This window comes from Protomyctophum parallelum (assembly GCF_964188405.1).
Source record: "Protomyctophum parallelum genome assembly, chromosome: 1".
In the NCBI taxonomy this organism is placed as follows: domain Eukaryota; kingdom Metazoa; phylum Chordata; class Actinopteri; order Myctophiformes; family Myctophidae; genus Protomyctophum; species Protomyctophum parallelum.
The window spans coordinates 49,651,598-49,675,737 of record NC_139697.1 but is presented as its reverse complement, the minus strand read 5'-3'; the positions used below and the strand labels follow the sequence as shown (position 1 = coordinate 49,675,737).

Sequence of the window (24,140 nt, the reverse complement as noted above, 5' to 3'; positions counted from 1 at the left end):
TTATCTATGCGAATAAAGCCTTTTTCACAAACTTTTCACTCAAAAGGTTTTTCCCCTGTATCGTGTGTGATTTTAGATGACCATGTTGACTAAAGCCTTTGTCACACACTGTACAAGTAAAGGGTTGAAACATAACATTGCAAAGGTTGACAGAGTTCTATCTTGTCTTTATCGTTTCCAGGAAATATGGTGGATCAAAAGCCGGAAGGGACAAACCAAAGATGGTAAAACGTGCTACTTTCCAGCTACTGGATTCATTGAGTTGAGGAAAGGCTTCATAATTCTCGAAATAGGAAACGGCCTCAGTCCAGTCAGCACAGTTCTGGGTCCAGTGGGCAAAGTCCTGGGTCCAGTCAGCAAATGCCGGAAGCCAATGAGCGACACAGGGCAGAAATACCAGGTAATACAATTGGGTTGGTTGAAATTTGTCGTCCTGCTATTCTATTAAGACATTTAGATTGTGTCAAAGGTCATGTCTCACCGAGACAGGATATGACACAATTTTTGACCTAGTGGTCAAGATTCAACTGACTAATAATGAGCTTTTACCATTGAATTAACAAACTGTGCAAACTTGTCATAAAGGAAGAACAATGTTTTGTATCTTTTCTATAGAATCGACCACACCAGACGGAGCGTCAAATGGGAAAAGAGAATGGCTTAAGCACAACTTGGAACCCTTCGCCCAGGTCCAGAAGTATATGAAGGACACCGTTCTCTGCAGAGCCAGATGGATACGGGAGAATGCATCCAAGGATATCAAAGAGATCCTAGCAGAGTACCCTCGTCTCACCAGTCCAGGCATGGTATGGATAAACCATGCCTACTACATATTCTCATTGAAATGGCAGCTGTTGCATTGAATATCTTTTAAAAAGATTTGTCCTGTTTTTTTTAGATATCACAGGACTTCTTGGAGCTTTATGGCGAGGCTGCACCAAAGTTGTTTGAGACATGGGTGACCGAATATGCAGAGAAAGTCCTGCACCTGGCCAAACGAGATGGAAAACTCCCCTCATTTCCTGTCGATGAGATGTCACTGGGTATGTTGTTCTGTTTCATAGCAAGGATCCTGTGATTCCTTTACTTTTGATTTAGATCATGGGAAATAGATTTTCTCCAACCGTGCTCAAATGTGTTATGAGCTAGTTAGTCTCACATAGCCATATCTGAATGCCTTGAGTCTGGAACTACACCTCCTTAAATAAAAGTAATCCGTTAACAAAAATATATTTTAAAATAGCTTTTATTTCCATTTCTACTAAACAGAAGGCTATATATGCTTAGGTGATTTCTTAAGAAAACTTTACGGGACTGTAAAGACGAAACATACAATACATGTAGCCTAAGTGGGGAAGAGTCTCGCTTTATCGCTTACTCATGATGGAGCTTTCGTTACTCCTGTATGACTGAAGCGTTTGAAAATTGTGAGAGGCAACAGTCTGGCCATGTGAGACTGAGCTTGTGGATCTACAGTTATAGCTTTTGCCAAGTTCTGTTGATTTGTGATAATAGTCTAGTATGTCCATCTCCTTTTCAACAGTAATTGTATTTTTTGTCTTTGAGTTATTGAAAAGGTCTTAAAATGTATTAAAATTGTATTTGACACTTGTTTATCTACAGATGCCAAAGGGGAACTTGCCCTCAGGCTGCTGCCCCGGTTGTTACCACAGACTGTCTATAGATCCAACAAAAAGTCTGTCCGGCACTCCGCTGAAGAGTCCCGCTTGGCCTTCATCGATCTCAAGCCAGTAAGTACAATTGCATTGATTCTGTTTTTTTTTTTTAATAATTTATTGTTGGGCTTCTTTATTGATGGGATAGGTTGACAGCAAATGGTAAGAGGGCTGGTGAGTGCAGGCATGCAGCAAAGTCTGTCATGAGCGGGACTCTAACTCTAGGCTACTTTGGAGAGGTCCAGACCCAATTTCAGATAAAGAAACATTGCTGCACTTTTTTTTGGTTTTGAACCCATTCTGGGCGGGAACCCCTTTTGGTGTTAGCATTATGTTATGCTTTAGCTATTGAAAAATAGCATATATACAAGCTCATAGCGCGCCACCGAGTGGCGCCCTACGAGCTTGTAAGTCTGCTATTTTTGAAAAATCGAAGAACCACTGACATAGAAACATAGCTTTTTCAGAAAACTGTCAGGATGTAGAAGACATTTTTTTAATCTGATCTCAGGTCAGAATGGGTTTAACTAGATTTAATTTGGCTTCCTTGTAGTTGATATAAATATGATAACCCAAACTGGTATTTTGATATCTTGCTTATGATTTGCTTTCAACTAAACATTCACTTTTATTTTTATTTCTTTGTGCCCCTGTCTAGGTTGGGACAAATATGGTGGAGTACCTCCTGCAGACTGAGGGAAGGCCCCCATCTGTCCTCGTGCTGGGGGAACCGCAACGATGTGCCGCCCAGGCCTTTGTGATTATGGCAGGTCAGGCATTCCCTGAAAACACACTGCGTGGGGCTGTTGATGTGTGCTTCAAGGCATTTTACGTATTTGACTTTGACTACCCCAAGCAGTGTACCCATCCATGGCAGTTTCTCCAGCGGGTAGTGTACAACTTACCAGGAAAAGAGTCAAATCAAGTTGCATTCTTGAGGAAAGCAATAGTCAATACCAGACTTTAAAATGGACAGTGTTTTCTTGTCCCCAACATCGGAGGGTTAATTCTTTTAACATTATTACTGCTTTAAAAAAAGTTAAAAAAAAAGTTTTAGCCAATGTTTTGCATCTGACCAGGGCCTATTTGATATGGTGTGTGCTTTTGTTTTTCTAATATTAAACAACAAATTAAGCTCACATGTCTTGCATGTCTCATATTTGTGACTTTTGGCCGATGTTTGGCAGCTGCATCTTTCTTGATAAATATTCTTATGAAAACGACAGTTTTCTGGTAGTTCTCTGGTAGTTTATTTTCATAGATTTATACCTTTGAGAATATGTGCATGAATTTAACATTATCTAATGTTTAATGCAAGCCAAAATTGTTTGTTTTTTGCCACTGGGGTTCCTGCATACCCTCTAAAAGTTAAAGGACCACTTCACCTCCAACATGGGTCTGTTCAATATAAATGCATTCATTATACATTTTTATTGCATTAAAGGACAATTTCACCACTTTATGCAAAAAATATATAAACTTGGGTGAACCCAAGATTATGGATCAAATCAACTGGCATTTGGGTTATTTTGACCCTCAATTATGGGTTATTTATATAACTTTGGTTAAACCAAGATTATGGATCAAATCAACTGGCATTTGGGTTATTTTGACCCTCAATTATGGGTTATTTATATAACTTTGGTTAACCCAAGATTATGGATCAAATCAACTGGCGTTTGGGTTATTTTGACCCTCAATTATGGGTTATTTATATAACTTTGGTGAACCCAAGATTATGGGTCAAATTAACTGGCATTTGGGTTAATTTGACCCTCAAAATGGGTTAATTATATAACTTGGGTTAACCCAAGATTATGGGTCAAATCAACTGGCATTTGGGTTATTTTGACCCTCAATTATGGGTTATTTATATAACTTTGGTTAACCCAAGATTATGGGTCAAATTAACTGGCATTTGGGTTAATTTGACCCTCAAAATGGGTTAATTATATAACTTGGGTTAACCCAAGATTATGGGTCAAATCAACTGGCATTTGGGTTAATTTGACTCTCAAAATGGGTTATTAATATAACCCAATATTTTGGGTCGAATTGAATAACCCTTCTTTGTGGGTCAAAATGACCCAAGTACCAGTTAGTCCCTTTTTGACCCACAAATTGGTTGAAAAATGACCCAAGTTGTGTCGTTTTTGACCTGGGGTTTTTCTGTGTGTGTACTCTCTCTCTCCATCACGGACCGGACCAGGACCATTTGATGGGTTTATTTACCCTCCTGACTGCGTAGCGGAGCGGTGGAGGAGGAGGAGGTACAGGGGATGGGATGTGGGCAGGGAGGGGTCGGCGGTCACCTATACAACACTAGCCCATTCTGAACGGGAACCCAGTTTGGTGTTATAGCATCATGTCATGCTATTGAAAAACAGCAGATCTACAAGCTCATAGCGCGCCACCGAGTGGCGCGCTACGAGCTTGTAGGTCTGCTATTATTTTTTTTAAATCGAAGAACGACTGACATTTCTTTTAGAATCTGATCTCAGGTCAGAATGGGTTAATCAGACCCAGTGTGTGTCCGCAGTGGAAACCTCGTATGAATCTGATCTCAGGTCAGAGTGGGTTAATGATAGACCCGTGTGTGTCCCAGTGGAAACCTCGTATGAATCTGATCTCAGGTCAGAATGGGTTCATCAGACCAGTGTGTGTGTCCCAGTGGAAACCTCGTATGAATCTGATCTCAGGTCAGAATGGGCTAGACACTCCGGGCGGACATGGCGACAGGAGCGAGCGACTGAGCGCGGGTCAAGAATCCAGTGTCGGGGGCAGAATGCCAGGAATGTTGCTGCCTGCGGAACTGAGCTGAACGGTGGCCGATCGAGGAGGAGATGCAGTCAGAGATGGAATCAGTCAGGTTCAATGTTACAGCATGAGCTATATATAATGTGTCCTATATGTACAGTAGAGCAGGGGTGGTCAACTGGCGGCCCGGGGGCCACATGCGGCCCCCCACCTTCACTTAATGTGGCCCCGGGTTATGTCAGAATATATATATGGACCAAAAAAATGTCCGATGTACGCATCGTAAAACAGGGTCTCTGAGCCATGTGAAGTGATAAGAATATCTCTGATCAATTATTTCCATTAGTGGCCAAATGGAATTTATCAACATCACTTCAGTGGAACCACTTATAACCACCTCTAGACTTAAGTAAGGCCACCAAACCACCTCCTCCTCCTCCTCCTCTTCCTCTTCCTCCTCCTTCTCACAGAAAATAGCCGTTTTTTGTGAGCTACAAGCTCACAACCTGTCACGCACTTGTGACGCATGATTGTGGGCTTGTAGATCTGCTATATTTTGGTGAATGTTCCCCCACAGAGTAGGCTATATGGGATGCTGGGGTTCACATGCTTTCTGTCCTAATGGAAACTATACCATTCTCTCCAGTGTTCCTCGTGAGTCTGTATCTTAGGGAGGAAAGATTTGCATATTTAACGTATAGCGTAATATGACATAAATGTATAAGGTTCGATAAAGAAAATGTAATTCAGGAGAGCCTTAATTGGATGAAGAGACTAAAAGGTTTGAAAACCGCTGATCTAAAAACTAGGGCTGTCAAAGTTAACGCACTATTAACTAGTTAACTCACAATCCTTTTAACGGCACTACTTTTTTTTAACGCGCGATTAACGCACTGTGAAGTTTGACAGAATGGTTGAGAGACGCATGGCAATTTTACACTGAAGAGTTGAATAATTGTTAAACAGCTGCATTACTTAAGTTAATTTAAGTCTACACAATTAGAAAACTTAGAAAACATGTTATTTTGATCAACATGGCCCGTTATCTCTCGTAATGGTACCATTGGCCAACATCAATACAGTTCTTTAGTTTGGGTCTGGAAGGCTAAATGTCATCAAATGGTGGTCCGTGGCTCAAATGCAGAATAAATAATGGACCTTGATATGAAAAATCTTGAAAACCACTGATTTAAGGTATATTTAGAACGGATAAAAAATATGCGATTAATTTGCGATTAATCACAGTTAACTATGGACAATCATGCGATTAATCAGATTAAATATTTGAATTGATTGACAGCCCTACTAAAAACACAACAATTTGAAAAACCCTGTTCTCTGATGGTGAGCGAGAGGTTAAAGGTTAGAGACAGTTGAGCCGATCATTGTTCACGTCTCTGAGACCGCCTGGAGGGGGAAAATGTCAGCGCTCGCAAAGGCAAATGTTTTTGGAGACAATGTTTACATTCCACATCCTACATTATCCCATTTTGGGGCAGGAACCCCTTTGTGTGTTAGCATTATGTCATGCTTTAGCTATTGAAAAATAGCAGATCTACAAGCTCATAGCGCTACGAGCTTGTAGGTCTGCTATTTTTGAAAAATCGAAGAACCACTGACATAGAAACGTAGCTTTTTCCAGAAAACTGTCAGGATGTAGAAGAACATTTTTAGAATCTTATCTCAGGTCAGAATGGGAAACTGTCAGGATGTAGAAGAACATTTTTAGAATCTGATCTCAGGTCAGAATGGGTTATAATATATGGCCTTGGTTCTATTCTGAGGTTTGTGTGTAGAGAAACGACAGCGGTCTGTAAACGGATGGCCTGTGGTTTTATGATGCCATGACTTGTGCAAACCGCTATACAAAAGGTTCCGTTTTAGGAATGTGAGAAACTCAAGTCTTCTTTTGTCCTATTGATATTTACACAGATATTTACACAGAGACACAGCAGCCTTCAACTAATAATATTACTTAATCAGAATCAAAATAGCTTTTTTCTTTTGTTCAATCAATTGTCTCGCTGTGTTTTATTTGAGATATTTGACTTTTATTAGTTATACCATTTATTTCTTGCCATTTTTTGCATTGCAATCCTGAAAATAACCCTTTTTATTTAATTTCAAATGCATTTAGTTATAGTCATGTTAACTTTGCAAACAAAATCCAAATATATTGGACACAAAAAAAGACAATAACAGACTGAAGTAATTAAAGTGGGTTTGCATGTTTGGAATTAAATCAATCAATCAATCAATACTACATCAGTATTTTGATATTAACCTGAGGGCCGCATTAAGTGAAGGTGGGGGCCGCATGTGGCCCCCGGGCCGAGTTGCCCATGTATGATTTACATGCTGTGCATGTCACCTTATGTAAATTGTAACGTGCTTGTTTCATTGTTTGTTTAGTTTTCACGGTGAATTTGGAGGATCCACAAGCCTTCAAATGAATCAGTTTCAAGGAAACCACTTGTGTCTGTCTGCGCGTGGAGGGAGTTAATTACACTAGGACTAATATAAAACTAAAATGGAAATTCTTTGCCAAAAACAACACTATGCTGTGAATCTCTTTTTGTGGTCAGTCGACCTCAGGATCCCCGTGAAACGCTTGGACAGAGTTGTAAATGACTCCATGGGGGCAGCGGTGGCCGAACGGTTTGCGGAGCGGTCTTGATATCGGAAGGAAGGTCGCTATAGTTCGTATCCCCGGACCGGCACGTTAAAATGACCACCGCTGAAGTGCCCTTGAACAAGGCATTGAACCCCCTACCATGAAATGTTTCTATGAGCAGGGCCTGGCTGTAAACAAGTTCTTGAGCTTAGTCCACTTCCCTGGGTAAACATGGTACCTTTCCTTTCCTTTCCTACAGTGTGAATCATCTGAATGAATTATGGGTGGAGGAGGACTTATTTCCACACATGAAGAAGAAGAAAGGGCCTGCCTGTTTGGGCGCTGCAGCTGGGCTCCCGTTCGGCCTGTCAGCTGGTAGCTACGGTAGCCTATATACCCCACCGGTACATTTTGTTGACTTCCTCTCCGTGAAAATGAGAGCTCAACAGTCACACCCCATCCTCAGGTCTCAATAGGCCCCTCTTAAAGCCGTGGGGAAGCTGGGAAGCCGGAGGTACCTTCACTAAAAACGCCGGGACAACAACGCTCCACATGTCCAAAAACTCTTCTCCCTTCTGGCTCCAAAACTATGGAATGCACTTCCCATTGCAGTCAGAACTGCAGCCTCACTCCCAATCTAAACTATGGAATGCACTTCCCATCACAGTCAGAACTGCAGCCTCACTCCCAATCTAAACTATGGAATGCACTTCCCATTGCAGTCAGAACTGCAGCCTCACTCCCAATCTAAACTATGGAATGCACTTCCCATCACAGTCAGAACTGCAGACTCACTCCCAATCTAAACTATGGAATGAACTTCCCATCACAGTCAGAACTGCAGCCTCACTCCCAATCTAAACTATGGAATGCACTTCCCATCACAGTCAGAACTGCAGCATCACTCCCAATCTTCGGCCGTAGTCTGAAAACCCACCTTTTCAGACTCCACCATGGCCCGTAGCACTTGCCCTAGCCTAGCCCCTTAGATAGCACTTTATGTAGACTTAGATAGTATTTTAAACAGACTTATAGCTCGTTACGTAGACAGCACTACATTTTATGTAGTCATAGCACTTTATAGTACACATGTATATTGTATAATATATAATATAGTATAGTATGTGTAGTTGACATAGATACTCCACTGTTACGTTCTTAGTTTATACATGATTCATGATAACTACTTTTTATATATGTGATGTATGACATGCTTTGTTTTTGCTTAATGTAAGTCGCTCTGTTTGCATTATTACAATCTCTAATGGAGGATTTAGTTGACACAATTCAATAAAATGGCGATAGTATTCAGTGTGGGGCAGACAGCCTGATTTGGGAGACCAGTAGCTTTGTTGTTGCAAGGAAAGAAAAGCGGTGAAATGAGACTTTAGTGGTTGTTTTAGTCTCAGATCGTCTGAGTCCTTGTCAGAACAGTCCTACTGTTAGATTGGGTTATTTTAGATCTGAGGCCTTGTCAGAACAGTCCTACTGTTAGATTGGATTCGGTATAATAGTTCAGTATGATTCAACAATGTGTTTTATATAAAGGTCTGCAGCATACACCAGATACCTGCTTTGAATTGCTGACGAATGTTTCGAAAGCTTACTTCAGATCTGTTAGAATAATGTTATAATTAGTTTTAGTTTAGTTTGGCTCCAAACATGAAAACGAACAAATTAAATAAATCAAACGGTTACAAAAAGCCCAAACAGCACATACAGTAGCATGTACAGACATACAGTACAGTAGGCTACAGCACATACAGTAGTGTCATGCTTTGAAATAACTGGCATATCTTCTCGAAACATAAAACACAAAACATCTGCTCCACTCAAACAATCTCAGTCAACTGAGAGATGTTGACTTTCATGTTTGCTTTTTTATCTCCGTCTAGGTGACGGCAAGCGGACTGGAGATTGCTTGTTTTTTTTTGCCTCTTTCTGTGTGTGTGTGTGTGTGTGTGTGTGTGTGTGTGTGTGTGTGTGTGTGTGTGTGTGTGTGTGTGTGTGTGTGTGCGTGTGTGCGTGTGTGCGCGCGCGCTGCTAATTTTCTTGTGTGGACAGATGGAGGTCGCTGTCATGTACATTCCTAACCATGATTCCTGTTCCCGGTCTGGCCTGTAGTGTAAAACACATCACAGACACAAGAGGCGATTAAGGCATTCACGATCAGCATTGATTGATTGATTGATTGATTGATAATTGTAATTAGACAGTCCCAATAGAAGCACCGAAGTCTGACGTCAATATCGGTAGAGGGCGCTATAAATCCACGGGTTCATCTACTTTTTATATGCATTGTAATCCCCAAGGGGGATATTAGAACGCCTCATATAAGAACTGTGTTTCACTCATATGGATATGAAGAATCAACTGACTGAGAGAAAACTCTATTGTTACTGCTACTGAATTAGTTACATTTTAGCTAGAAGCAGACTGTATCATATAAACTTATGAGTGACTGACTGCATGTCTCAAACGATACAGAGACACCTCCCTGACAATAACAGCTTGTTTATTTTTGGACCACAACGCTTATAGTAGACGATATTAAGATCACCCCATGTTATTCTCCATAGAGAAATTACTTCCGCGAACGATAAGCGAGTGTCTAAGGTGTGTCTAAGGAGTAAGAGGTGTGTCTAAGGAGTAAGAGGTGTGTCTAAGGAGTAAGAGGTGTGTCTTAAGGAGTAAGAGGTGTGTCTAAGGAGTAAGAGGTGTGTCTTAAGGAGTAAGAGGTGTGTCTAAGGAGTAAGAGGTATGTCTAAGGAGTAAGAGGTGTGTCTAAGGAGTAAGAGGTGTGTCTTAAGGAGTAAGAGGTATGTCTAAGGAGTAAGAGGTGTGTCTAAGGAGTAAGAGGTGTGTCTTAAGGAGTAAGAGGTGTGTCTAAGGAGTAAGAGGTGTGTCTAAGGTGTAATAGGTGTGTCTAAGGAGTAAGAGGTGTGTCTAAGGAGTAAGAGGTGTGTCTAAGGAGTAAGAGGTGTGTCTAAGGACTAAGAGGTGTGTCTAAGGAGTAAGAGGTGTGTCTAAGGAGTAAGAGGTGTGTCTTAAGGAGTAAGAGGTGTGTCTAAGGAGTAAGAGGTGTGTCTAAGGAGTAAGAGGTGTGTCTTAAGGAGTAAGAGGTGTGTCTAAGGAGTAAGAGGTGTGTCTAAGGAGTAAGAGGTGTGTCTTAAGGAGTAAGAGGTGTGTCTAAGGAGTAAGAGGTGTGTCTAAGGAGTAAGAGGTGTGTCTAAGGAGTAAGAGGTGTGTCTAAGGATTAAGAGGTGTGTCTAAGGAGTAAGAGGTGTGTCTAAGGAGTAAGAGGTGTGTCTTAAGGAGTAAGAGGTGTGTCTAAGGTGTAAGAGGTGTGTCTAAGGAGTAAGAGGTGTGTCTAAGGAGTAAGAGGTGTGTCTAAGGAGTAAGAGGTGTGTCTAAGGACTAAGAGGTGTGTCTAAGGAGTAAGAGGTGTGTCTAAGGAGTAAGAGGTGTGTCTTAAGGAGTAAGAGGTGTGTCTAAGGAGTAAGAGGTGTGTCTAAGGAGTAAGAGGTGTGTCTTAAGGAGTAAGAGGTGTGTCTAAGGAGTAAGAGGTGTGTCTAAGGAGTAAGAGGTGTGTCTAAGGAGTAAGGGGTGTGTCTAAGGAGTAAGGGGTGTGTCTAAGGAGTAAGAGGTGTGTCTAAGGAGTAAGAGGTGTGTCTAAGGAGTAAGAGGTGTGTCTTAAGGAGTAAGAGGTGTGTCTAAGGAGTAAGAGGTGTGTCTAAGGAGTAAGGGGTGTGTCTAAGGAGTAAGAGGTGTGTCTAAGGAGTAAGAGGTGTGTCTAAGGAGTAAGAGGTGTGTCTAAGGAGTAAGGGGTGTGTCTTAAGGAGTAAGAGGTGTGTCTAAGGAGTAAGAGGTGTGTCTAAGGAGTAAGGGGTGTGTCTAAGGAGTAAGAGGTGTGTCTAAGGAGTAAGAGGTGTGTCTAAGGAGTAAGAGGTGTGTCTCCAGGTTGAGAGAGCCTCTCTCTCTCTCTCTGAGAGAGAGAGAGGCTGAGCACTTCTTGATGCCAGACCCGTTTCCATGTAACCCAAATAGTGAAGAGCAACTTCTGTTCCGAATTCCTCCTTCCTTCCTTCCTTCCTTCCGTAAAAGCAGACATGCAACGCTTCAAAGGCTGACGAGAGCATAAAATGGAACATCTGTTGACCATGATGGCATATTTTATTATTAATACGTCCCACTTCTTCAAAGCAGACGTTGTGCGTTGCGGTGTGGGACGGTAGATCCTATTGGATACTGTATAGACAATCCAAAACGGCCTTGATCTTTCATCAGACATCGAAAGGATCAACTTTGTAGTTTTTGCAATAAAAGAAAGTAAATCCCTCTGTCGGGACAAACTGACGTGATGTGTGAATAACTGAAGTATAGTCCACAGACGTAGGCCATCTCCATTCCACGGTGCTGTAAAGTGAGTCCAGGGAAATAAACAAAGCTAAATCTGGATCACAAAATAGTTTCAACTGGACCTGTACGACGTGCCCATTTTAAGGGGAACATTTTCAAACATTTTCAAATATATTTTTTGAAAGTGTTCTAAAATAGCCGATCTAACGTGTCACAGTCACAACAGTCACAATACAATGCATTGTTGTCGGCTAGTAGATCGGACATTTTTTAAAGATATCTCTTTTGGCTTTTTCGGGGGGGATCGGGAGTCGAACTCACGGCATGCCGTCAGGCTGGCTCAGCAGCCTATAGGTGCCCCCAGACTGTTGAGCTAATCGTCCAGGCCTAGATCGGACATTTTTGACAAGTTGTTTTAAGAGATGACCGTAATAGCAATTCAGAACTCTCACACACACAACCACATACTTTATGTAGTATAGGCCTATACCATACATGGGCAACTGGCGGCCCGGGGGCCACCTTCAGCTAATGTGGCCCTCAGATTAATTTCGGAATACTGACATGTTATTGGTTTCAGCTGTTACAATTCCAAACATTCAAGCATGACCCGCTTTAAGTCTAAATTAGTAGCTTGCTGAGTAGTATTACAAATAATGTTATTGTCTTTTTTTATGTCCAATATATTTGTATTTAGTTCAAATTACTTTTCAGGGCCCCAATTAAAAATAGCAAAAAAATATTCAGGATTTCAATTCAAATGCATTTCAAAATCTACAAGTTCAAAATCTACAAAATCTACAAGTTCAAAACGCGTCGCATTGCGACGCGTTTTGAACTTGTTGATCGGCTATTTTTGCTACGACTGCATGCATGCAATGTGGCCCCTCTGGAGTGAGCATGGAAATATAGTGGCCCCTCTCCATCGTCAAAGTTGCCCACCGCTGGCCTATACTGTAAGTACGTGCAGAGACACAGTGAAAAATGCAGACAGTGCATATACCACTTCATGTTACTTCATAATGTCATAATGTAAGGTTACTAACAAAAATTAGGAAATACATTCCATACTTCGAAAGCTCAACCCATGTCTTTCCTTGTCTTGTTACAGCATGGCTGAACTCAGTGAACTCTGTGAAGAGCACCTGTTTCTGAGGTTGACCTGCCGACCCATCGTGACCTCTGACCCCACTCACTACAAATCTGCACCGCTTAACCTTTCAAACTGTCCGCTTCTGCAACGCGGCATCATTCAACCTCAAGTTCATATACCGTCACACCACCTCACTGTTTAGTGTATAGGTTTTATTATTGAATTAAAGAACCACATCCAAGCACAACCAAATTGTTCTGATTCCTCAGACATTGTAGGAGCTATACCTGCCTGTCTGTCTGTCTGTCAGCCTGCCTTGCCCTGCCTGCCTGCCTGCCTGCCTGCCTGCCTGCCTGTCTGCCTGCCTGCCTTGCCCTGCCTGCCTGCCTGCCTGCCTTGCCCTGCCTGCCTGCCTGCCTGCCTGCCTGCCTGCCTGCCTGCCTGCCTGCCTGCCTGCCTGCCTGCCTGCCTGCCTGCCTGCCTGTCTGCCTGCCTGCCTGTCTGCCTTGCCCTGCCTGTCTGCCTTGCCCTGCCTGCCTGCCTGCCTGCCTGCCTGCCTGCCTGCCTGCCTGCACGCCAAAAGGTGATGACCCAATATTTGTAGTATTTGCTCTAGCAGGACACTTTTCTTGACTTGGTTCAAATTATGGTCATTCTTCTATACATACATTTGTCATGGGCATGACATAGACATATCGGAAGGCTTTCCCTATTTGTACAGTGGAAGAACGTTTTTCAGAAAAGCACCCAATTTATAGATTACTTTTTTGTTTTTCTGATTTTAGTAATGCAATTAATTTAAACATTTATACCACTTCTACTTGGTTCTTTAGGTACATTTTCATACCAATACTTTTGAAATTTTACTGTCGTAAACTTTACTTGAAACTTGAATTTCTGCAGTGCAGTATTGATATTTTTACTCAGGTAAAAAAACTAATGTGAGTAGTTTGTCCACCACACAAACAGATACCACTCTCACCTGATTCATACTTATCCCTCTAAGACCCGCATTAATTTCTACTTGCAAAAAATTGATTTCAACCTTACTACTACTTTGGACTACTAGGACTAAGACTAAAAAATATGTTAAAAATAATAAAAAAAATAAAGTTTGATGAAAAATGTATAATAATTATATAATAATTATGTAATAATATAATAAATTAATAATTTACATTTTGGGGATATCTTTCACAATAATGAATAAAACATGTTCTAGATCTAGACATTCTAATGATCACAAAAAAACATATATTAGGCTACAATTATTGTACCTACTTTTATTAGGGTAAAGGTCAAAAGTCTTAGGTTAAAAAATGTTCAAAATCGTCCAGACATTTTTAATTTGTGTGAATTTCAGCCTCTGTGGGGGGGTATTTATATGCAAATATCATGACCAATGGCATTGAAATGGCATTGCAATAAACAGGGCATCACCATATCTATAGACCTATCTATCTATCTATCTATCTATCTATCTATCTATCTATCTATCTATCTATCTATCTATCTATCTATCTATCTATCTATCTATCTATCTATCTATCTATCTATCTATCTATCTATCTATCTATCTATCTATCTATCTATCTATCTATCTATCTATCTATCTATCTATCTATCTATCTGTCTGTGACAGTTACACACCTCCACCACCAGAGGGCGAAAGGCATTAAGGCAACAGTGCCTGGATTATTTTGTTGCGCATGCGTGGAAAACCTTTGACCCTGAAGTGCTTGTTTGCATCACGTGATGCCATCACGTCACGTGACTGCGTCTAGTTTTCCATTACGGCGATGGCCGCTGTTGAAGAAGTCAAACATGTTGTCGTGTCTCTCGGGAATTGTTGATGTTTGTGCCTTTATTACACATTCTATATTACAGTAGGAACAGAAAGCTTGGTGGAAATGTCTCCTAAAGGAGGTGAAAAGCGTCAAATGGAGTCTGTACGGCTGAAGATAAATGAACAGCTAGCGGCGGTGGGAGAGGAGATATTGTTTGTTGTGGACAAACAGCAGCGTGGCGCTGCTGATGTTTGTAGTGTGGAGCTTAGCGTCAGAGTGTTTGTGTTGGAGCGCCTCAGCGCCGTGGGAGAGTTCATGGTCAACCTCTTCCATAGAGAGATGGAGACACTACAAACTCTGCTGGAGACACAAAACAAACTGCTGCACATTGATTTTGATATGGACATCGAGCTACACACTGCAGGTTAGTAGATTCTGAACAACACCAGCTTAGCTTAAGTAGCATTAAGTTATTTATTATGTTCCACAAATGTCTAATTAATAGCTCCAAAATAAATAAGAAATAAATTAGTATTCTAGTAAGGTATGAAATAAGGTCAAAAACTGTATGCCTTCCCAGCTTCACCAAACATTTTCCATTGTTCTCAAAAGGCATGTCAAGAGACCGTAAACAGGCTAGCCCACTTCCTCCCCCACTGAGCCTTTCAAAATAAAATACAAGTTACAATTCACTGTTCCAGAATCACTGCAAAGGAGGTTTTACTTTGAAGGGGATACATTATAAAGGAAGTGCAAAGGGGCTCACTAAATTGACATGACATAGGCCTACTTAAGTTTCTAATTAGAGGTGGGGGCTTCTATTAATCCAAATATTTTATATACCGGTATATGAAAATGAAAACAAAAGTGAAAGAGGTGAACAAATAAATAAAACAAAACTGGCTCCAACACTTGTCATGACGCAACTGAAGCCAGTTTTACACAATCGCTACATTTACATGGAAAACGTGTACATAAACATTCAGATTTCAAATATAAAGTCCTCACCACATGTGCCATGGGTATTTGCTGGGACAGTGATTAGCATTGCTGCATCCCGCGTTGTTTAATAAAAAGCATTTGTATCCGAGCACCCCGACTACTTTTCTCAAACGGGGTTCGTTTGGGAAATTCACAGTTGCACAACGAGAGCGCTCTCGCCTATTTGTCTGTATTGGCAGTGCGGTCAGCGTGCCTATATCGAACACACCCAGTGCCACAAAAAAAACAGCTCGGATAAAAATGCCTTCTATTACACAACGCGTCATGCAGCAATGCTAACCCCTTTTGGACGACTGGGTCAAATTTGGCACATACCAGTTAATGTCCAAATATAGGCAATGTAGAAAAAGGAGGCCGTCAATGTCTAGTGGGTCAGTTTTGGCACATGCCAAGGTAGGACTGGAAGTACTTTTCAAGTGGTTTGGAGAATAAATTACATTCATTTGAAAAAGCAGGAAGTGGAGATGACAGCACATGGCTCTAGGCTGGCAGTGTAAGACTTACTGCCCAAATCTGAGATTAGTTGTGCTAAAATAAAAATACACACCAGCTAACTCACGGTGAGTACCATCGGTGAGACTGATGTCGGGCTCTACTCACAACACCTTGCTCTGCGAGGCATTGTGAAGAGACTCGAGACATTTCTTAAACGATGGTTATCCTGACAAAGCAAATAGGAGAATAAATGTCATCTTTCAGTTGACAAAAGCACTTTGAGTTGCTCTGCTGATGCTACCTTCTCTCCCCTCCTCCTGTCTGTGTGTAAAGAGGTTTCAGCTGAATATGAGGAGAGGAGATCCAGTCTGGTCCAGGAGGAACCACAGCCTCCACAACATCAGGAGAGGAGATCCAGTCTGGTCCAGGAGGAACCACAGCCTCCACAGATTAAAGAGGAACAGGAAGAGGAGACTGGTGAGTCAACTTTAGCCTCGGAAACCCAGACGTTTTTATTTCCATGGAGAAAAAAAATGTCTGGGGCAGAGTCCACTTCAATTCGGCATAGAGTAGCGCAAACGTCGATCACTCTCTGCTGATTTCTGATCGTCTGCACCTTTTGTTAAATCGACGCACGCACACCCGTACACACACGCACACCCGTACACACACACACACACACACAGACACACACACACACACACACACACACACACACGCACACACTCCTCTCTCTCTCTGTCGCTCTAATTAATTAGTCTCATGTCCAGCAGCTGCGCACAGTTTCTCCCGGCGGATCCTGCCGGGAGCTGCCTATGCCATAGATAGCATAGGTGAGTTCCAGGCTAAGTCAACTTTGACATTACTACGTAGGAAGATGTGGTGCAATACTCTCAGGTAAAACAAATTCATATTTTATTAGTATTATTCTAACAAGACTAACGGGTCATTCAGCAACTGTAACGATAAAAATATAGTTTGGTAACTCATGGTCCCCCAAAAGACAGACAGACACACAGCATGTTGTTTCTGCTTGTGCCGCTACATAAGTATAGCACAACAAATTTGAACCCATAATCATGTTTAGCTATGAAGATATTTGGCATAAATGGTCAGAGTCACAGGCACGGCGCGTGCAGTGTCTTTTAAATCCATTCTCCGCAGCTGTAAGAAATTGATAATTATCAAACTGAAAGAGCACGTTTCATAAGGGCGTATTACATTATTTTTTTATTTAAGTATTTATTAACTGTTTACAGAATTACAGTACATTTCAAGCACAACTCAATACAAAAACTGTTAACTGTCAGTGGACGACCCAATAAAAGCATTACACTTGTTTACAATAGGGTCCACCTTGTTCAATTCATCAAAACATTTGGAGACGTACAAATATACACTTCTATTTAACAGAACAGGAATTCATCATAAAGGAAGTAAAAAGAGAAATATACAGTGAGGGGGAAAAGGGGTGGTTGGGTGGGGAAGGGTAGATTACATTAATAATGATAAAAAAAATGACTTCCACCACATCGGTGAAATAATCTCGGGCATCGGCGCCAAGAATGACAGATACATCGGTGAGACCGATGTCGGGCTCTACTCAACACCCCGCTCTGCGAGGCGTTGAGAAGAGACTCGAGACACTCATTTTTTAAACGATGGTTATCCTGACAAAACAAATAGGAGAATAATCTTTGAGTTGATAAAAGCATTTTGAGTTGCTCTGCTGATGCTACCTTCTCTCCCCTCCTCCTGTCTGTGTGTAAAGAGGTTTCATCTGAATATGAGGAGAGGAGATCCAGTCTGGTCCAGGAGGAACCACAACCTCCACAACATCAGGAGAGGAGATCCAGTCTGGTCCAGGAGGAACCACACCCTCCACAGATTAAAGAGGAACAACAGGAGAGGAGATTCAGTCTAGTCCTGGAGGAACCACACCCTCCACAGATTAAAGATGAACAGGAAGAGGAGACTGGTGAGTCAACTTTGACATTACTATGTAGGAAGATGTGGTGCGATACTCTCTCAGGCATTTACCATTTCCGCAAAACCTTTAACTTGAACGTGTGCCAGGACAAAAATCATGTTGGGTCGGGAGCTGTCGTACGCTTTGTCCTCACCTGTTTTTCTGTCGTACACAAGCGGAGCAGCATTGTCTGCTCACATGCTGTCACAGGCATCTAAGCATATGTATTCACTCCTAAAATGTTAAAATAAAACTGTATATATATATGCATGTAAAAATAAATAAATAGATAGATTTCCAACTTTACAAGCAATTAATTTACAAGCAATAATTAAAAACAATATAACATGATGACAATGTATTAGTTTGTGCTTAACCCATTTTGGGCGGGAACCCCTTTTGGTGTTAGCATTATGTTATGCTTTAGCTATTGAAAAATAGCAGATCTACAAGCTCACCGAGTGGCGAGCTTGTAGATCTGCTATTTTTGAAAAATCGAAGAACGACTGACATAGAAACAGCTTTTTCAGAAAACTGTCAGGATGTAGAAGAGCGTGTTTCATAAGGGTGTATTACATTCTAAAAGACAAGTGTAGGTTACATTAATGATGATAAAAAAAAACTTCGGCTACATCAGTGAAATAATGTCCGATATCGGGCATTGGCGCCTAAATGACAGATACATCAATAATAGACCGTGCGGTAAGCCCCGCCCGCTCGCTCAGCTGCCCTCGATACCGTTGTTAAGCAGGACAAACATCAGCGAACCTCCATTGAGGACCGTGTAAAGTCGGCATTTTCCAAAGAGGAATAGAAGCATTCACATCAACAACATTCGTACTATAATAACGCCATGGTGAAACGTTGCTGTTGGGCGTCCTGCAACAGTGCTTAATAAGTACCCAGAACGTTTGGGGCATTTCTTTGTACCTATTCCTTTTCCCGTGGGTGCGCACATGCACATGCCAATGTTTAAATTCTGGAGGTGGAGGATGCGGCGGTCACTCATTCACCCTCCCTGCTACTAAATCATACTATTAACGTCAACTTTTACTAAACAATGTTTAAATCAATCGTCTAATAAACAACTAACAACTTACCTTGGAGCAAATGGTGTGCTTTGTAACTTTCTAATCTCCACACTCAGTTGCTTGTTGGTCGGACGCCAGCCACAGGCTCCAGCCTCCAGTCACGTTCCCTCCCACTGCGGTTCAGAAAAAGAACACTGCTTACCATTTTCTGCACATTGTATCCAAAAAGTGATGGTCCGCTAATGGTCTTAACTATTTTGAATTTAGGAACGGCAAAGAAAATAGTTTAAACCATTAGCGGACCTTCACTTTTTGGATGCAGAAGGGGGTAAGCAGCGTTCTTTTTTTTCTGAACCGCAGTGGGAGGGGACGTGACTGGAGCCTGTGGTTGAAGACAGTTATGTGGCTGCCGTCCAACACAAGCAACTAGAAAGTTACAAAGCACACCATTTGCTCCAAGGTAAGTTGTTTGTTGTTTATTGTCTCCACCAGGCCGAAGGCATGGGGGGAGAGTATGTTTTGCACTCCGTCCGTCCGTGTGTCCGTCCGTCCGTGTGTGTGTCCGTCCGTCCGTGTGTCCGTGAGCAGCTAATCTCGGCCACCGTTAACCCGGTCGATGCCAAATTTTGCACACACACTCCCTGGATGCCAACGATGAACCTCTGCCCCAAACTTTCCAGAACGGCTTGTTATAGCGCCACCAGGAGTTTTTGCACAGTACACCTACAGATTTTGTCCAAACATCACGCAAGTTGGTACACAGTCTCTCTAGAGCCATTCAACGAAACCGGTCTTTCACATTTTTCACACTCCATCCTGATTGGTTAAGATTGGCTTCCAAAGTTCACAGGAGTGCTCAGTTTCAAACAAAATGCTGCAAATCATGAACACATCGCGTGATTTCCCTGAAATTGTGCACCCACATTCCCACTAGGCCGAGGACGAAATGCCACATGAACAATTTCAACTCAGCCTCAAGGTGGCACTATAACTGGCCGAAAAGTGTTTTTACCTCTAACTGCACGGATCTGTGGATAACTTTGTATGCCAACTCCCTAGAGGCCAAGGAAAAACCTTTGTCTGGAATTTTTCACATCTGCTCTTTATAGCGCCACCAGGAGGCCGACATATGTAAAACACATTTTCTATTATTACTCCTTCAGATTTTATCCAAATTTCACGCAAATCGGTACACATGATCTCCATAGTCAGGTTTGTTTGATTTCTCATCCTGATCATCCTGATTGGCCACGATTGGCTCCTACAGTTTTCAGGAGTAGCCCGCTTTGTACAAATTGCCACAACTCCTCAACGTCCCATTGCGATGAAACAGTGCACGCATATTCCCACTAGGCTGAGGAAGAATCCTGGTGGAGACCTGTGCCCAGAAGGGCACTTTTTGCACTTTTTCTAGTTAGACGATTGATTTAACCATTGTTTAGTAAAAGTTGACGTTAATACTAGTATGATAGTAGCAGGGAGGGTGAACGAGTGACGCTCCTCTAGAATGTAAACATTGTGCGCACCCACGGGAAAGGAATAAAAAGAAAATGACCCAAACGTTCTGGGTGCCTATGAAGCACTGTTGCAGGACGCCCAACAGCAACGTTTCACCATGGCGTTATTATAGTATGAATGTTGTTGATGTGAATGCTTCTATTCCTCTTTTGAAAAACGCCGACATAACACGGTCCTCAATGGAGGTTTTCTGATGTTTGTCCTGCTTAACAACGGTATCGAGGGCAGCTGAGCGAGCGGGCGGGGCTTACCGCACGGTCTATTGAAAACAATATAACATGTTTACAATGTATTAGTTTGTGCTTAATCAAACAGTGCTTTACTGGCCTTGTTATGCGAGCGCACTGGTGAGATGATTTGGGAGCGCATGAGTGTGACATCAGAAGCCTATATAATCACTGATATTATAAAACAAATATTTAGGCATAAATGGACTGCACACCTTTATTTCCAAGTGACAATGACAAGCATACAGCTTGCCTATTTGCAATTGTAGGCTATAGGTGTAAAGGGCTTAATCATTCACCATTTAAATAAGTGCTTTGACAGTTCAGATAAAAGCGGGAGTCAGGATGTCGGGACCGCGGCATGCGTCGCCAGCACATCCCAGCACACATGCAAGCCTTCATCCATATGTTTATGATTCGTTCATCAATGATCAAATCACTCCATGAACGTTGATTATGACTGCATGCCTTGACGACATTGTAGTAGCCTATCTCTCATGCAGGCATCACTCACCCACAACACTTATCACAGTAGTGCGCAGTCTCACTGATCGCCTTCGCCGTGCACTGCGTACAAATGGGTAAAATAATATAGGCCTAGACTACAAATGTATTCCATTCATGGCGATGTGTCATGTAGCCTTGAGGTGTGTGCGTGCGTGCATGCGTGCGTGCATGTGTGCGTGGATATGACAGCAAGGCAACACAATTAAGGAAGGATCAGCTGCTTGCGATCACTTTATAAATGCCGTGGCGACGTGAGTGTAGGCCTACTACAAAACCAACAATCTATTTTGGGGCAGATTTTACACTCACAACGCCTTGCTCTGCGAAGCGTTGTGAAGTGAATCGAGACACTTATTTTTTGAAACGAGGGTTATCCTGACAAAACTAATAGGAGAATAAATGTCATCTTAGAGTTGCTCTGCTGATGCTACCTTCTCTCCCCTCCTCCTGTCTGTGTGTAAAGAGGTTTCATCTGAATATGAGGAGAGGAGATCCAGTCTGGTCCAGGAGGAACCACAACCTCCACAACATCAGGAGAGGAGATCCAGTCTGGTCCAGGAGGAACCACACCCTCCACAGATTAAAGAGGAACATCAGGAGAGGAGATCCAGTCTGGTCCAGGAGGAACCACAACCTCCACAGATTAAAGAGGAAGAGGAGACTGGTGAGTCAACTTTGACATTACTACGTAGGAAGATGTGGTGCAATACTCAAGCACAGCTTATGTGCCTCCCACACACACACACACACACACACACACACATATATATTTGGCATAATTGCTAAGGTATGAAATCGTCCCCATTTCGATAACTAAACACTAAGTTTAGTTCCCTGGCTAGAAATAACGTCTGATGTCTGTCTGTGATTCACCCTAAAGCCATTCCTTTTAAGCAGTGCAGCCAACGTGTTTGTGTATCTGTGTGTGTGCGCGCGCACGTCTTTACAGATCTTATATTTTGAACCAGGTGATGTATGTGTGTCCATCATAATATGTCTGTCTCTGTCAGTCTGTCTCTGTCAAACAAGTGCTTGATAAAATATATTTTACATTGTCAAAGCACAATATTACGTGCATGTGTAACCAGACATGGTACATGCACCACTGGACAAAAGGATTAAGTCATCTGTCCAGGAAGGTTCTAATCATGCATCAACTAAAGGGTGTTATTTTAACACATGGAGTGTAGGGATGTCAGTAACGGATGGTTTCCCAGCCGGTTAGGCGACAGGATTAACCAGGTCATTAACGGATAGTGGTTTATTTTTTTATTTTTTTTAATAGGCTACCCCAAATGTAATATGCATGTATAGGCTACATACATTTATTTATGCTCCTTTTTTAAAAGACAAACAAAAAAGCAACATTTAACAATATAAATGAATTGTTGTAGGCTTAATCATCAATAAACAACGCATCACATCTGCATGATGCATATGCATCTGCGCGTCTACAGTACAGAGGTCCGCCGGTTCTAGTCCAAAACATAAATAAATCCAGTCCAGATCTGAGCCACCTATACCTATAAAGCCACTGGACGCATGGGTTAAGCCTTTTTTTTATTATTAAGGAAGAGCAGCATGCATGTCACCGTGTTCTGTTTGTTGACTTTTCGCTGACGATAAAACCCTCAAACATCGATAGCACATGGCTAACTTGATAGCCGTAAGCCGTGCCAGTGTGGGGAGATGGATTGGTTGAGGAGGAAGCGGCAGCGGCTGTAAATGTTCTCCCTCCAGGCCAAATCGCCAGGTGCTAGCACCTGATGAAGCTCACGGCAAAACGCTGGTTGTCCGTCTCTGTTCCCTGGAGTGTGCAGTCCCTTCCTTGGAAGGTTTTTCTCTCTCTCTCTCTCTCTCTCTCTATATATATATATATATATATATATATATATATATATATATAATATATATATATATATATATATATATATATATATATATATATATATCAGTCTCTCTCACACACACACACCCTTACTGAATTGTTTCTACTGGTGATTTCCACAGAGCACCACAGGGAGAGGTCTCCCGTATCTATAGAGATGGCCTCCAAAAGACATTCAATGGTGTCAGAGGAACAGCCAGAGGTGGACCAGAGACGTGTACAGTTCGATGCGAAGATGCAACCTGTAGTTAAGTTGTACCGTATAGGTATGTGCTGTTTACTTACTTACATAACTTATTCTTATCCGTAGTCGGGTTGTGGGGGCAACAGCTCCACCAGAGTGTTCCAGACTTCCCTCTCCAGAGCAACATTAGTGACTTCCTCCTGGGGGATACCGAGACGTTCCAAGGGTCTGGTCTTGGTCTGCCCCGGGGTCTCCTCCCAGTGGGACGTGCCTCGAGGACCTCCCTAGGGAGACGCCCGAGAGGCATCCTAACTAGATGCCCGAACCACCTAAGCTGGCTCCTTTCCAGGCAAATAAGCAGCGACTCTACTCGAGTCTCTCTCGTGTGACTGAACTTCTCACCCTATCTCTAAGGGAGATGCCAGCCACCCGTTGAAGAAAACTCATTTTGGCCACTTGTATTCGTGACCTTATTCTTTCGGTCATGACCCACACTTCATGACCATAGTTGAGTAGGAACACTTCATGACCATAGGTGAGAGTAGGAACACTTCATGACCATAGGTGAGAGTAGGAACACTTCATGACCATAGGTGAGAGTAGGAACGAAGATTGCTCGGTAGACAGAAAGCTTTGCCTTCTGGCTCAACTCTCTTTTCGTCACAACAGTGCGGTACAGTGACTGCAATTCCGCCCCTGCCGCTCCGTTTCTCCGGCTGATCTCCTTCTCCGTCCTCTCCTCACTCGTGAACAAGACCCCGAGATAAATGAACTCCTTAACCAAACACAAACAAAGTTGATTCAGACAATATAGAGCATCACCAAAACTCGTACCGTTTAATTATTTTAATAAAAATGTTTACTTCCCAATGATTTTACTATTTGAAGATCTGGATCCACGGATTGAGTCCGAGTTTTCTTCCTAATAAAAATTGCATTATTATTCCACTTTGGGCGCGATCACCATGCAATCTTCAGTTGGATGTATTGAAACATATTTTCTTTAACGGATGCCCAACGAACGTCTCATTACCAACGATATGGTGTGTGACCATAGGTTGGCAAGAGCACCATCTAGTGTAAAAACAAAACA

General features: G+C 42.1%; 1 protein-coding gene across 1 annotated transcript in view; it reads left to right on the top strand.

Annotated features, from left to right (window-relative positions):
* Positions 1-320: 320 nt before the first annotated feature.
* LOC310873759 (uncharacterized protein) overlaps positions 321-24,140 on the top strand; it is a gene marked incomplete at its 3' end in the record, with an annotated part of 85,174 nt that continues 61,354 nt past the window's right edge. The window contains exons 1-5 of the mRNA XM_083786310.1: positions 321-400; positions 616-806; positions 899-1,043; positions 1,624-1,751; positions 2,335-2,446. Of these exons, the coding sequence (XP_083642436.1) occupies positions 361-400; positions 616-806; positions 899-1,043; positions 1,624-1,751; positions 2,335-2,446 (616 nt within the window). The 5' untranslated portion in view covers positions 321-360. The remainder of the gene's footprint in view (positions 401-615; positions 807-898; positions 1,044-1,623; positions 1,752-2,334; positions 2,447-24,140) is intronic.